The sequence below is a fragment of the Girardinichthys multiradiatus genome, chromosome Y (genome assembly GCF_021462225.1).
Source record: "Girardinichthys multiradiatus isolate DD_20200921_A chromosome Y, DD_fGirMul_XY1, whole genome shotgun sequence".
NCBI lineage: Eukaryota > Metazoa > Chordata > Actinopteri > Cyprinodontiformes > Goodeidae > Girardinichthys > Girardinichthys multiradiatus.
Window position 1 is genome coordinate 27,794,150 of NC_061818.1, and position 13,880 is coordinate 27,808,029.

Below are 13,880 nucleotides of genomic sequence, written 5' to 3' on the forward strand. Positions count from 1 at the left end.
TGTTTTGACAAATGCATTAATATTTTTTGCTGAAGGTGTCTCTTTATTGCATTGGCAATTTTCATTTAGTGTATAAACCTTTTTTGGTTTAAAAATCATAAGTCATTCTACCATGTAGAAGAAGACTAAGTTGCATTGAACTTTCTTGTAGTTTTAGTTTTCATTCCATAAAACCTTGTATTACTGTAGAGTACGTTTGAGCACTCTTAAAAGGTAAATTAAAAAAATTGACAAGCAGAGCTAGTTTGCTTTGGTGTATGAACGTTTGCATGTTAATGAGTGTGATTGGGTGAATGTGGCTCAGGTGGTAGGGGTTCGTCTTGTAACCGGTGGGGTGCCGGTTTGAACACCTGCTCTGTCCGTCACTAGTTGTGTCCTTAGCCAAGACACTTAACCCACCTTGCCTTCTGATGGTGGTTAGAGGGCCCGGTTCTGTCAGTCTTTCCCAGGGCAACTGTAGCTACAATATAGCCTACCACTGTCAGTGTGTGAATGGGTGGATGACTAAAGCGCTTAGGGCTCTTCGGACTAGATGTATATGGCTATATAAGTGAACACCATTTACCTTTTATCATTGTGTAAACCTCTTTGATTGGTCAGTATTACTGGAAAAGTGCTATATAAATTCAGTAATTTACCATAATTTGGGTTGGTAATACATTTTTTTTTCTTTTGTTTGTACTTAAGAATTTGGATTTCTAGTAATTATGGAAGAAGCAAATGCCCAAATGTGTTTAATATGTTCAACTACGATTACATAGTATTGCACAAATACTATACTATTATATTGCATGTAATGTCTAACACATTTCGAAATAAAATTAGGAAACAAACATACTTTTTGAATATAATATTACTGATTAGTAAAATGTTCAGTATGAATCTGATGCTTGCTATACAACTATGCTTTGTTTTTTATAAAGCAAATACACTCTAATACAAAACATGATAATGCTTAGTTTTTATTTAGATTTTACAGTGGAAAAATAATTCAACTTTTGATTCATATTTTATGAACTCTGTTGAAAAGCTCCATTAAGGTCTGGTCTCTTATTCAGCAGAATCACTCTGAAAAACAGGAAAAGGAAAAATCAACAATGAATGGTTTGAAGCACTGTATGAGCTTGCTATTAAGTGAGGAATAAGGGTTACTTCCACCATGAAAGATATTGAAAATGTTACCTTTCCAGCATCACGGCTCTTGACTCTGAGCTTGTTGACCTGAGATTCAGCAATGTCAGCACGCTCCTGGGCTTCTTCCATCTCATGCTGGACCTTCCTCAGCCTAGACATATGGGTGTTGGCCTGCTCCTCCTGGGAGTTTTGAAATTTCAAGTAATTTAGTTTACATTCAAAGTAAAATGAAGGCTTTATACTGTCCTTACTTAAATGGGGCAGTGTTTGGTGAAGGACAATCAACTATTTCACTTACCGCCTCCTCAGCCTGTCTCTTGTAGGTCTTAACTTTAAGCTGTAGCTTGTCCACAAGGTCCTGAAGCCTTGCCAAATTCTTCTTGTCCTCCTCAGTCTACAGGGATCAAGAAAATATTTGTGAAGACTTATACTAAACAACAAGACAAATGAATAGACAAGATGAATATTCTTTTGTATTAGAAGTATTTCAAATGTTTTTAGAAAAAGACTAGTCACCTGGTAGGTCAGCTCCTTAACTCTCCTCTCATATTTGCGGACTCCTTTAACAGCATCAGCTCCACGTCTCTGCTCACCTTCAACTTCAGACTCCAATTCACGAACCTGTTTAAAGGGGTTTAATAAGTAAATAATTTAATATTAATACAAGTTATATATGAAAACCACAATGTGCATTCACAGCACAAAATATTCATACCCTCTGCTCCAGTTTCTGGAGCTGCTTCTTGCCACCCTTCATGGCGAGGTTCTCAGCCTCATCCAGGCGATGCTGCAGGTCTTTGACTGTGACCTCCAGGTTCTTTTTCATCCTCTCCAGGTGAGAACTTGTGTCCTGCTCCTTCTTCAGCTCCTCAGCCATCATGGCAGCCTGAAATGATGGGTGTTTTTTAAATTGCAACTTTTGAGTTTTTGCTAAATTAAACTTGTTTGGTAAGATAGTGGTTCAACTAGACAGTGAACTGACATCAGTGATAGCCTTTTTGGCCTTATCCTCAGCGTTTCTTGCTTCCTGAACAGCATCGTCCACTTCACCCTGAACCTGGACCAGATCACTTTCCAGCTTCTTCTTGGTGTTCAGAAGGCTGGTGTTCTGTAAATTAATCAGGGTGATACATTTTAGATGTGTTAGTTTCATAGCTATGAAAGCCCTTATTTCTTGTTAATGACTAAAGCCCAACCTGAGAGTGAAGCAGTCCGACACGCTCACTGGCATCAACCAACTCCTGCTCAGCCACTTTACGTGCTCTTTCTGTCTGCTCCAGAGCGGCTCTAAGCTCCTCAATCTCAGCCACCATCAGACCGTTCCTGCGCTCCACCATGGCCACCTGCTCCTTCATGTCCTCTTGTCCTCTGAGGGCATCATCAAGATGCACTTGGGCGTCCTAACAACAAAAACAATGATTGAGTCAGACATTTTGATTGTCTTACATTCTTCTGTTTAAATTGGGCTCTAATGGTGTGTTCCATTTGTACTTGGAAGTGGGAATTTCAAATGGAACGCACCCCTAAACTGGAATTACGAGTCAGACAGTTAGAACAACAGGACCATACCCGACTTCTACAATCAAGATGGCTACTACTTGCATCAACAGTGGAAAACTTTCTTACTGTGACTGTTTTTAGCAGTTCTGTATTTTTTATGAAGTCAGTCGTACACGTACTACATTTCAGTGTTTATAGGAGGCGATGTTTCAATGGTGTTTGTTTGCATGAAATACCACGTGAATACCGCGTTTATTGTCATTGTTATTGTCGTCTGTTACAGTTGCCAGCCATACAATCAAAAACAAGCAAGAAACTTGAACGTTATATTTCGGAGATGACATGAACTCCGACTTACCAGTTCTAACTTCTGAGGTTAATGAAATGCACAATAACACTAAACTCACCTTGAGTTGTCCTTGGACGTTCCTCAGTTGTTTCTGGGCCTCAGCAGCCTGCCTGTTGGCATGGCTCAGCTGAATCTCCATCTCGTTCAGGTCTCCCTCCATCTTCTTCTTGACTCTCAGAGCATCATTCCTGCTCCTGACCTCGGCATCAAGAGTGCTCTGCATGGAGTCAGTCATCCTTTGGCTGTTTCTCTTAATCTGCTCCATTTCTTCATCTTTTTCTGCCAGCTTCCTGTCAATCTCACTCTTGACCTGGTTGAGCTCCAGCTGGACGCGGAGAATCTTAGACTCTTCATGTTCCAGAGTGCCCTTAAAAGGTTTAAATACATATAAAAATTAGATCACGTGACAATAAAGTGATCTGAACATAAATACATTGTATTATGTCATTTAAATGTTTTATTAGCTGGTGAGAAAGGTATTACCTCTGCTTCTTCCAGTGCAGCCTGAATTTCAGACTTCTCAGTCTCCACTGTCTTTTTAGCTTTTTCCAGCTCATGGATACTCTTTCCAGTCTCACCTATCTGTTCAGTCAGATCTGAGATCTCCTCTGAAGTGAAAAATAAATAGAATGAAGTGAAAAAGAAAATCTGCCAAATATGACTTTAAAGAATGACATTTAAAAATGGATGATTTTCCTTCAGGCTCATAAGAAATGTCACAACTAAAGCTAAAAATGGCATCTATCTGTATAAATTTGGTTTTGTTAAATTTCTTCTGCATATTTAAGAATGACATACGCTGCAGGTTCTTGTTCTCTCTCTTCATGGTCTCCAGCTGATCGAGCGCCTCTTCATAGGAGTTCTTCATCTTGAACAGCTCAGTGCTCAGAGAACGAGCCTCCATTTGGGCTCCTTCCAGCTCAGCCTGGCTCTCCTCATACTTCTGCTTCCACTCTGCCAGGACCTGGAAAAGTAAGAATTTATTAAGAATATGCATTTATCTGCATAAATCTGCTTTTCTTGTAAAATTACTGTACCTTGTCAAAGTTCCTCTGCTTCTTGTCAAGGTTGGCAGCCAGAGAATTAGCTCTCTCCACATCAATCATGAGGTCCTCCACCTCACCCTGGAGCCTCTGCTTGGTCTTCTCTAAAGAGGCACACTTAGAGTTCACAGCTTCAATGGACTCCTCAGCATCCTGCAAACGCTGGGCAAGCTTTTTCATGTAGTGAAGAAGTAGAAAAGGTAAGAAGGTTAGTAGAAACAGACAATAAAAATTACATGTACTTTCTTTAAGAGACATTTATTTGAACTCACTTGGCCTCCTCCAGCTCCTCAGTGCGCTGAATAGCATCAGTCTCATATTTGGACCTCCACTGAGCCACCTCACTGTTGGCCTTAGACATGCCTCTCTGCAGCTCAGCCTTGGCCTCCTGCTCCTCCTCAAACTGCTCTCTGAGCAGATCACAGTCATGGCGGGCCGACTGAACAGCATGGGCCAGGGCATTCTTAGCCTGGGAAACACAAAGTTGAGAGTATAATGATTTTCTATTAACCTCCTCATACAATACAATCTTTTAAAAAAAAAAAGATACATTTCCAGTCAATAAATCATATTCTGCAAATGACAAACGTTAATGTAAAACCTCATTGGCCGTTTTTATACCTTCACTTCCTCCTCAATGTGTCTCTTGAGCTCCTCAATCTGTTGAGTGAAAGCCTGCTTGCCCCTTGTCAGCTGAGAAACAAGAGATTCTTTCTCCTCAAGCTGTCGACCAAATTCACCTATGAAAGGCACACATGTATTAATCTTACACATTTTTACAGATAAAATTTGTTAAATTAAGGTTGGGTGTTTTACCATTCTCTGTCTGGAGTCTTGCTTTCAGTGCATTAATGTCATTCAGCTGGCGAACATTCTCATCATTTTTAGCTTTGATTTCACTCAGTTGGTCCTCGAGAGTTCTGCACATTTTCTCCAGATTGCCCTGAAACCAACAGAGACAAATGTTAAAACTACTTATGAGCCTCAATTTGTATGTCTGAGCACTGCAAAATAGGAACCACCCACTCACCTTTGCCTTGGCAACAGCCTCCATGTTGCTGGACAGGTCATCAATCTCCATCTTGTACTCACTCTTCTCCTTCTCCAGCTTCTGCTTAACACGCTGCAGGTTGTCGATCTGTTCTCCCAGCTCAGCAACGCTGTCGGCCTGCTTCTTGCGAAGAGCTGCTGCTGTGGATTCATGCTGCAGGGTGGCTTCTTCAAGATCACGGCGCAGCTTCTGGAACTCAGCCTCACGCTTCTTGTTCATCTCAATCTGAGCAGCTGTGGCTCCACCAGCCTCCTCAAGCCTCTCGCTGATCTCCTCAAGCTCTCTTGAGAGATCAGCTCTCTGCTTCTCAACTTTAGCTCTAGCAGCTCTCTCAGCCTCAATCTCCTCTTCTAGCTCCTCAATGCGAGCCTAGGATACAAGTAAATGGAAGTAATATTAAGATCCTTCAATAAAAGAATGAAACAATTTAGCCAAGTGCAATAAAAGTATTTTTTTCACACCTGGAGTTCCTTGATCTTCTTCTGAAGCTGAGCTCCAAGGGACTGTTCATCCTCAATCTTGCTAAGCAGTTGGCTGATTTCAAAGTCCTTCCTGGAATTTATCAAAACAAAGGTTGAGTTGAACATTGTGACATGACACTAACACCATTCTTTGGAAATAAAGAAAGTCTGCATTTACTTCTTGATTTTCTCATCAGACTGCTGCTTGTCATTCTCCAGATCCATGATGGATTCCTGGGCCAGCTTCAGATCTCCTTCAAGCTTCCTCTTGGCTCTCTCAAGGTCCATACGGAGCTTCTTCTCTTGCTCCAGTGAACCCTCAAGCTATCACATAGGAGGTAGATTCAGTTTTATGTATCAAAACCAAAACAGATCATGCTTGTGGCCAAACTATAAAGGTAAATAAACAGTTTTCTTACATCATCCACTTGCTGTTCCAGCTTTGTCTTGGCCTTGGTCAGAGTGTTGACTTTGTCTTCCTCTGCCTGGAGATCATCCAGTGTTTGCTGATGGGCCTCTTGGAGGGCTTTCTTCTCCTTGGTCAACTTGGCAATGGCCTCATCCTGAGTAGCCATCTCCTCTGTCAGGTTTTTCACCTAAAGGTTGCATGAAATACACAATTTTAAATGAACTCAAGCTTTTTAGAGTTGATAAATTTTGTATTTACGTGTATTGTACTCAAATAATAGTGCGTAATATTAACCTTGTTTTCAGTGGCATGTTTCTCCTTCTCCACTTTAGCCAAGGTGAGCTCTAAGTCATCAATGTCCTTCTTCAGCTCAGAGCATTCATCCTCCAGCTTCCTCTTCTTTGCAGTCAGCTCAGCATTGATTTCCTCTTCATCCTCCAGTCTCTCAGTTGTCTCCTTGAGTTTGGCCTCAAGCTGGATCTTGCTCTTAATCAGCCCTTCACATCTTTCCTCAGCATCTGAGAGACCTTCCATTTCCTACAATTAAATGTACATACGAAAGGATATAAAGAGAGCATCAACATCTGATAAACTGTAAATTTTCCCTTTAAAAGAAGAGAATTGTACTAACAGAGGCCACTTGGAGCTGCAAATCATTCTTTTCCTGGAGCAAGGAGACCATCTTCTCCTCCAGTTCCTTCTTTTTAGCCAAAGCAGTAGTCAAGTCTGATTTCATCTTTTCATAGTTCTCCTTCATATTCTGCAGCTCCTTCTCAGTCTCAGCACTCTTCAGCAGAGGCTTGATCTTGAAGTACAGGTTCATCCATGGCCAGTTCTTGACATTCATGAATGAACGGATGTTGTACTGAATACTATAGATAGCCTCTCTGTTTGGAAAATCAGTTTAACAAAAAAAAGGTTATTTCTACTACAGAAGGAGCTGGCTTTAAAAAGGTAATGCAATTCATTTGCAAATATAATACCACTCCAACCTCCTCTCCATCATCTTAACAAACTCCTTCCTCATGACATATCCTCTGCAGAGAGCCTGAGTCATGGTGACCAGTGAAGCCAGTTTCTCATCTCTCATCTCCTCAAGAGTACCCAGAAGACCAGCTTTAAAGAACACCTATGTAGATATTGCAAATGTATTAAATTTCAGAATTAAATGATGTTCATTGATTTGTTATGCTGTATTTATGTCTTATTTATCTGATGGGAGACATACCTTAGTGTGTCCAAACTTGTACTGAGTATGGTCCACATCAATAGAGCCCAGCAGTTTCTCTGCAGCCTTCTTGTTGTCAATAAACTGTCCCTCAGGGATGACGCTGGCGTTCAATACTTTGTATCTACAAAGTTGATACAAGTATATCAGTTTTTCATGATCTTTACTAAAATGACCAAATATTCAGTTTATATTAAAAACAGCAGCCACCTCTGCTTGAAGTCACCATAAAGGATTCTGCTTGGGAAGCCCTTTCTGCAGATTCTGATGCCCTCCAGTACACCGTTACACCTCAGCTGGTGGATGACCAAGAAGTTCTCCATAAGACCTGGTTGTTGAAAATATATTTAGTCAAAAATAATTCCTCAGTGTCCCTAAACTTTGGATCATTAAAATCAGTAAAAATGGGCATCTTACCTGGGGTCTTTGATTCATTGGGAATCAGACAACGCACAAAGTGAGGATGAGTGCTCCTTAAGTTGGACATCAGCTTGCCCAAGTTCTCCTGTAGATCAGCATTATTACATCAGTCCTTAGATAATTTTAACACACTAGCTTCTCATAGTTCTCTATGAACGTTTACATACCCTGAACAGAGCAGACACAGTCTGGAAGGAACCACCCTTCTTCTTGCCACCCTTCTTTCCAGCAGCAGCCTCAGCTAAAATTATGACATTGTAAACAATGGTTTTAAAACATTACCTGTCCTAAGTTCTCTTTACTGTAACAGTACAATTTCATCAGACATTTTTGCTCCAAAGGCAGGATCAAAAGATGTAATAATAGTGTAAACTTATCACCACATCACTTATCATTTTTGTGGCACAATTTAGGTTACTTTAAATAAAAAAAGCTATAATATACATATATTATTATACATTTGTTTTCTTCAGCACTGATCTATACTTTTAGAAGTTCTATTATTCTCTGTCTATTCAGGGTGTTTCTCATTTGACCTACTCAATTTGGGGTTATCTACTTTTTTTAGTTGTTCTTACCCTCAGCTGCTCCGTGAGTTGCATACAGGAAGCATAGCAGTTTGTTTGCAGACTTCTGGTAGAGCTGAACCACTGAATCGTTCAGTGGGTCCTTGTTCTTGTCCAGCCAGCCAGTGATGTTGTAGTCCACTGTACCAGCATAGTGAACCAGGGAGAAGTGAGCCTCAGCTTTGCCCTTTCCAGGCTTTGGCTTCTCAAAGGCTTTGTTCTTGCCAAGATGCTGATCAACCAGCTTGTTCTTGAAAGTTGTATCAGAGGCTTTGGGGAACATACATTCCTCTTCAAGGATGGAGAAGATTCCCAATGGCTGTGAACAATTATGAATTTAAATCAGAACACAAATTTTAAATCAAGCTTCAAATCCATATATATTATTGGAGATGATTACTTTAACCTGACCAATACAGCTACTCACCTTCTCAATGAGCTCGATGCAGGCAGCCAAGTCCATACCAAAGTCAATCAACTCCCACTCAATGCCTTCTTTCTTGTATTCCTCTTGCTCCAGGACAAACATGTGGTGGTTGAAGAACTGTTGCAGTTTCTCATTGGTGAAGTTGATGCAGAGCTGCTCCAAGCTGTTGTACTGTAATTATAGAGATTCAATTAACTTATTTGAAAGTTAGGACATTTTTATAAGACTTTTAAAAATAATTTCTTATTTACTCACATCAAAGATCTCAAATCCAGCAATGTCCAGGACTCCAATGAAGAAGGCTCTTGACTGCTTTGTGTCCAGCATCTCATTGATACGGATGACCATCCACAAGAACATTTTCTCATAGATAGACTTGCACAGAGCGCTGACTGAATTGTTGACCTATATGAAGAAATTCTTTTAAGTAAACTTATCTTAACAGTTGCCATATAACAACAGTTAAGATAAGGTTTGTTATACTTGGATAAAATAAATTATTGCATCACAGATGGGTTTAATTTACCTGAGGGACAGTTTGACCTTTGGTGACCATCTCATTTCCGACTTTGACTCTTGGGTAGCACAGAGCCTTCAGCATATCAGCTGAGTTCAGACCCAGGAGGTAGGAGATTTTATCAGCCACTTTTGGAAAGAAACATAACACATGGTAAAAATGAATCGATGTTAAACTGATTGTTCAATGTATCTAAAGATATTGGTGATATCTTATAACTTACCCTCAGTGCCATCAGGTTCAGCCTGCTCCTCACGCTGCTTCTGCTTGAACTTCATGGTGCCATGATGCATCACAGCACCAGTGAGCTTGTAGATGTTAAACTTTTCATCAGCAGTGAAGCCCAAGATATCAATAGCAGTCTGTGTAGAAAGAAAGGTATAAGTACACTACACATGTGTTTTAAGTAAGTCATTTTTAAGACACCAAAATATTATTTACATCTGTAGCGATGAACTCTTCCACATCATTGATACTCTTGACAGTGATTTCACCCTGGCTGATCATTGGGAAGTCATAGGGGTTGGTGGTGATCAGCAGAGCATCTGAAACAATGGAAACAAAACAGAGCCTTCAAAAAACTGTAGGTTTTTTATTTTATAAGGTTAAGTTTTGTTAAACTTCAGATTTGAAGTATTTGGTCATTTACCAATGAGCTCAGGCTTGTGGCCTGTCATAAGCTGATAGAAGATATGGTAGCTCCTCTCAGCAGACAGCTGGAAGGTAACACGGGACTTCTCAAGCAGATCTAAGAATTACATGAATACAAGCTGAAACTTTGATAACCATATTAAGTTTTAAACTATAAAATAGAAAAAAAATACTTTAAGTGTTGATAACACTTCATTTTTGACGTACATGTTTCAATATCAGCTGAGGCCAGCTTTCCACTAGTACCAAAGTGGATCCTGATGAATTTACCCTAAGCAGAAATACAAGTATGTGTTACTTTGTGCAGAAAATCAACTATTAAATATCAAACACCGTTTTAACATTGTCTTAACTTACAAAACGGGAAGAGTTGTCATTCCTCACTGTCTTGGCATTTCCATAAGCTTCTAGCAGAGGGTTGGCAGCAACAATTTGGTCTTCAAGGGAGCCCTGAGTTTTACAGTTATTTACATGAACATTTCATACATTTAAAGAAAGTATTGAGTTGGCAGTTCTTCTTAAAACGCATAATCACCTGTATTTTGCCAGCAGCTTGTGTCTCCTTTTTGCCACCCAGAGCTGCAATTGTTGCAAAGTACTGGATGACACGCTTGGTGTTGACAGTCTTCCCAGCACCGGATTCTCCGCTGAGGTAGAAGAGATACATTTTCAATTCTCAACTTAATTATTGTGGAGTTTATAAAAGAAAGTCCAATTTAGTGTTTGCTATACTTACGTAATCAGGATAGACTGGTTCTCACGATCTAAAATACAAATAAAGAATCTTTAAAAATGTTTTTTTTGATGTTACTCTTCATGTGGTCACATTTTATTTTGGCTTTGGTAACCACTAGTAAGTTTGTCCTACCTGTGAGCATGGCCTGATAGCCATTGTCAGAAATGGAGAAGATGTGGGGTGGAGCCTCAATCCTTTTCTTGCCTCTGTATCCTCCTACAACAACAGGATCATACACAGGAAGCCACTTGTAGGGATTCACGACCACACAGAACAACCCGGAGTAGGTCTGTTATAGTAGAAGACATAAACATTAATTCACCAAGAGACATTTAAATGATACATGTTATCATTTTCCTTGAACTAAAGTGCAAACCCACGTAGATCATCCAGGATGCAAAGCGATCCTTCAGGTTATACAGCACACAGGGCTCGTTGAGGTGGGTCATCATGGCCAAGTCCTCAAGCTTGTCAAACTTTGGAGGGTTCCTGGGAAAGATTTCATCCTCTTTGACGGTGACAGTCTAAAACAAAAAGTTGTTTTTTGTATGTTTTATGATTGCATCTTATAAGAAGATAGTAAGAAAAACTACACAAAAAGAATGCACAATAAAACAAAACTACTTACCTTTCCTGCATCTGTCTCAACTGTGACTTTGCCACCCTCCCTCTTGGTGACTTTGCACTTGACGTACAGATCCTCTGGATCCACCACAAAATATGCGGTTTTGGCATCAAAAGGAGTAGTTTGAGCCTCAATCCTCTCCTTTTCTGACTTCCGGAGGTAAATGGCGGCCGGGCCATACTGCTCCATTTCTGCGTCCGTGCTCATGGTGGCACTTTGGTGGAGCCTGCATAGTTTACAGATGATCTTTCATTATTTAAAAAAGTCTTATTTTAATGTGTGTTTGTGTGTAATTTTAAAAAGATTTTTTTAAACATGAAAGCGATTTGCTTACCTTACCACAGGATCCTGACTGAAAACTACAGATGTCTTGTGGAAACCCCAAAATGCTATAAAAAAGAAAATAACCCATATTAAAATGTTTTATACACCTTAACACACAGTATGTTAATATTTTATTCATATATTTTCTTAATTCATTTTTACCATTTAAATTTTGCTAGATTGTTTACCAATATATTTAACTACAAATTTACAAACCTGAAGAAAAAAAAAACCATACATCTATATTATACATAATTGACTTCTCTCACCTGAGTCAGATGCCTGCCTGATGGCTCAGGCATCTAGAGCGGCTGCTTATATTTGCTCAAGTATGTCTACTCAGCAGTAGGGGGTGGCTTAGTTTGGTAAAATGCAAAATGCTCATCACGTCTTCACTTGCCATTCATGTCCATATTCTGTATATAAGGACACAATCATTAAATGCAATGGTGTCAAGCTATTATGTAACAACATAAATAAATAAAGTCAGTTTACCCTTCTTTCATTTGATTTACAATAAATATTGCTGAATTGAATTTTATATATGTGTACACCAACAACAATTTTAAAGATTTTGATTTTGATGCAGAACTGTTTAGTTAGTGTTTACTAATACAAATTCAAGTCCCAAAGGATTTTAAGAATGTTTAAGAAATAAAGTACCACTACAGTTCCTATACATACTTTTGTAAAAATTTCTAAATTGTAAATGTTAGGTCTGAAATTGGTTCATAAATATTTACAAGGTCTCATGTTCACAGTTTAAACGACATAGCATGAGTGCAGTGCATGGTTTGCAATGTGTTTTGCCCATTAAACACCAGGATTTATTTAGACTCTGATTTTAGTTCAAACACTTTATGATATGCACTTGTCTCCAATTTAATTTTAATATCACAGCCAGTGCTGAGTCTCAAGAAGTCAGAAGCAACAGAATGTCACCAGTGTACGGTTGCAGGGTGCAGACGCTTCATATGTCTAATATTAATTTCACACACAGCTATGCCCATTTGTGGCAGAGTTAAATTAAACTAAATTGAGTTATATCAATTCCATTTTCTCAGCTGAACACATATGCAAGATGTTCGGGACTGTGTAGCTTTTTTGTGCTCACATGTAAAAATCCCCTCTCTTCATTTTCTTCACCACATTGTACCACAAAAACACCTTCAAAGAGAAACCGTCTCGGAATCATTTTGTTGGTCTTCAAGGGAGCCCTGCAGTAATTCAATTTGTTTTCATTCAGTTCACTTCATTCATAAAGCACCAATTCATAACACATGTCATCTCAAGGCATTTTACAAAGTCAATTTCATCAAATCATACAGATTTTAAGTCATGTACATACATTCCACTTAACCATAACAATCAAACAGTGCTGTCAAATTTATTTTACTATTCAAATTGGTTATAAAGTTTTCTATGGAAAGGAAGCCCAGCGGATTGCATCGAGTCAATGACTTGCAGCGTTCACTCCTCCTGGATGAGAATGTAGCAACAGTGGGCAGTTGCTTGCATTAAACTTGCAGCAGAACCAGGCTCAGTGTAAGTGGCCATCTGCCACAACTGACATGGAGTTTGAGAGGACAGAGCATACACACAAAAGAACACAGAAGAATTCATACCTTCTATGGGAAAGAAAAGAAAAACATTAATGGTAGTATCACTTTTAGTGGCTTCATCTAGTAGGGACACTTTACTGGAGGTCAATTTAATGTTGTCCACATAAAATCAAACTAAGCAGTTTCTCTTTCAACGACTCCGAGCCAAAGTTGATAACTTTCTTTTCTAAATTTAGAAGCAGAAAATTTTAAGTCATCCAAGTTTTTATGTCTTCAAGATATAGTAGATTTACCACAGTTTGGGTTGGTAATTAAACTTTTTTTTTTTTTTTGTAATTAAGAATTTGGATTTCTAATTATTATACTATACTATACTGTTACATAGCACATGTGTTGTCTAACACATTTTGAAAGCAAATGAGGAAACAAACATACTTTTTAAATATAATATAACTGATTAGTAAAATGTTCAGTATGAATCTGATGCTTGCTGTACAACTATGCTGTGTTTTTTATAAAGAAAATACACTAATACATGATATGATAGTGCTTATTTTTTATTTAGGTTTTACAGTGGAAAAATAATTCAACTTTTGATTCATATTTTATGAACTCTGCTGAAAAGCTCCATTAAGGTCTGGTCTCTTATTCAGCAGAATCACTCTGAAAAACAGGGGAAGAACAATCAGCAATGAATGGTTTAAAGCACTGTATGAGCTTGATATAAAAGGAAGGAATAAGGGTTGCTTCCATCATGAAATATATTGAAAATGTTACCTTTCCAGCATCATGGCTCTTGGCTCTGAGCTTGTTGACCTGAGACTCAGCAATGTCAGCACGCTCCTGAACTTCCTCCATCTCATGCTGGACCTTCCTG

General features: G+C 39.0%; 1 protein-coding gene across 1 annotated transcript; it reads right to left on the minus strand.

Moving 5' to 3' along the window:
- Positions 1 to 949: 949 nt before the first annotated feature.
- LOC124864250 (myosin heavy chain, fast skeletal muscle-like) lies at positions 950 to 11,771 on the minus strand. The gene is made up of 41 exons (XM_047358940.1): positions 11,711 to 11,771; positions 11,452 to 11,506; positions 11,121 to 11,343; positions 10,873 to 11,016; positions 10,625 to 10,781; positions 10,493 to 10,520; positions 10,292 to 10,403; positions 10,114 to 10,206; positions 9,964 to 10,027; positions 9,755 to 9,853; positions 9,547 to 9,650; positions 9,329 to 9,467; positions 9,115 to 9,233; positions 8,844 to 8,993; positions 8,589 to 8,759; positions 8,174 to 8,480; positions 7,763 to 7,836; positions 7,593 to 7,680; positions 7,386 to 7,503; positions 7,176 to 7,299; positions 6,940 to 7,076; positions 6,579 to 6,834; positions 6,242 to 6,484; positions 5,958 to 6,134; positions 5,717 to 5,862; positions 5,539 to 5,629; positions 5,057 to 5,446; positions 4,843 to 4,969; positions 4,648 to 4,766; positions 4,299 to 4,495; positions 4,021 to 4,204; positions 3,782 to 3,947; positions 3,467 to 3,591; positions 3,042 to 3,350; positions 2,331 to 2,534; positions 2,117 to 2,242; positions 1,850 to 2,020; positions 1,651 to 1,755; positions 1,433 to 1,528; positions 1,183 to 1,314; positions 950 to 1,068 (listed from the first exon to the last, which is right to left on the minus strand). Exons 3-41 carry the CDS (start codon positions 11,322 to 11,324, stop codon positions 1,051 to 1,053), a joined length of 5,814 nt encoding a protein of 1,937 aa, XP_047214896.1. The 5' UTR covers positions 11,325 to 11,343; positions 11,452 to 11,506; positions 11,711 to 11,771; the 3' UTR covers positions 950 to 1,050.
- Between the last annotated feature and the right edge of the window lie 2,109 nt (positions 11,772 to 13,880).

Bases quoted from the DNA above. Each gene is read 5' to 3' on its own strand.
- LOC124864250 (XM_047358940.1), bottom strand. From the start codon at position 11,324: ATGAGCACGGACGCAGAAATGGAGCAGTATGGCCCGGCCGCCATTTAC. The intron at 9,234-9,328 runs GTAAGTTATAAG...TCTTTCCAAAAG, and splicing joins TGAACCTGATGGCACTGAGG to TGGCTGATAAAATCTCCTAC. The intron at 5,630-5,716 runs GTAAATGCAGAC...GATAAATTCCAG, and splicing joins TCTGATGAGAAAATCAAGAA to GAAGGACTTTGAAATCAGCC.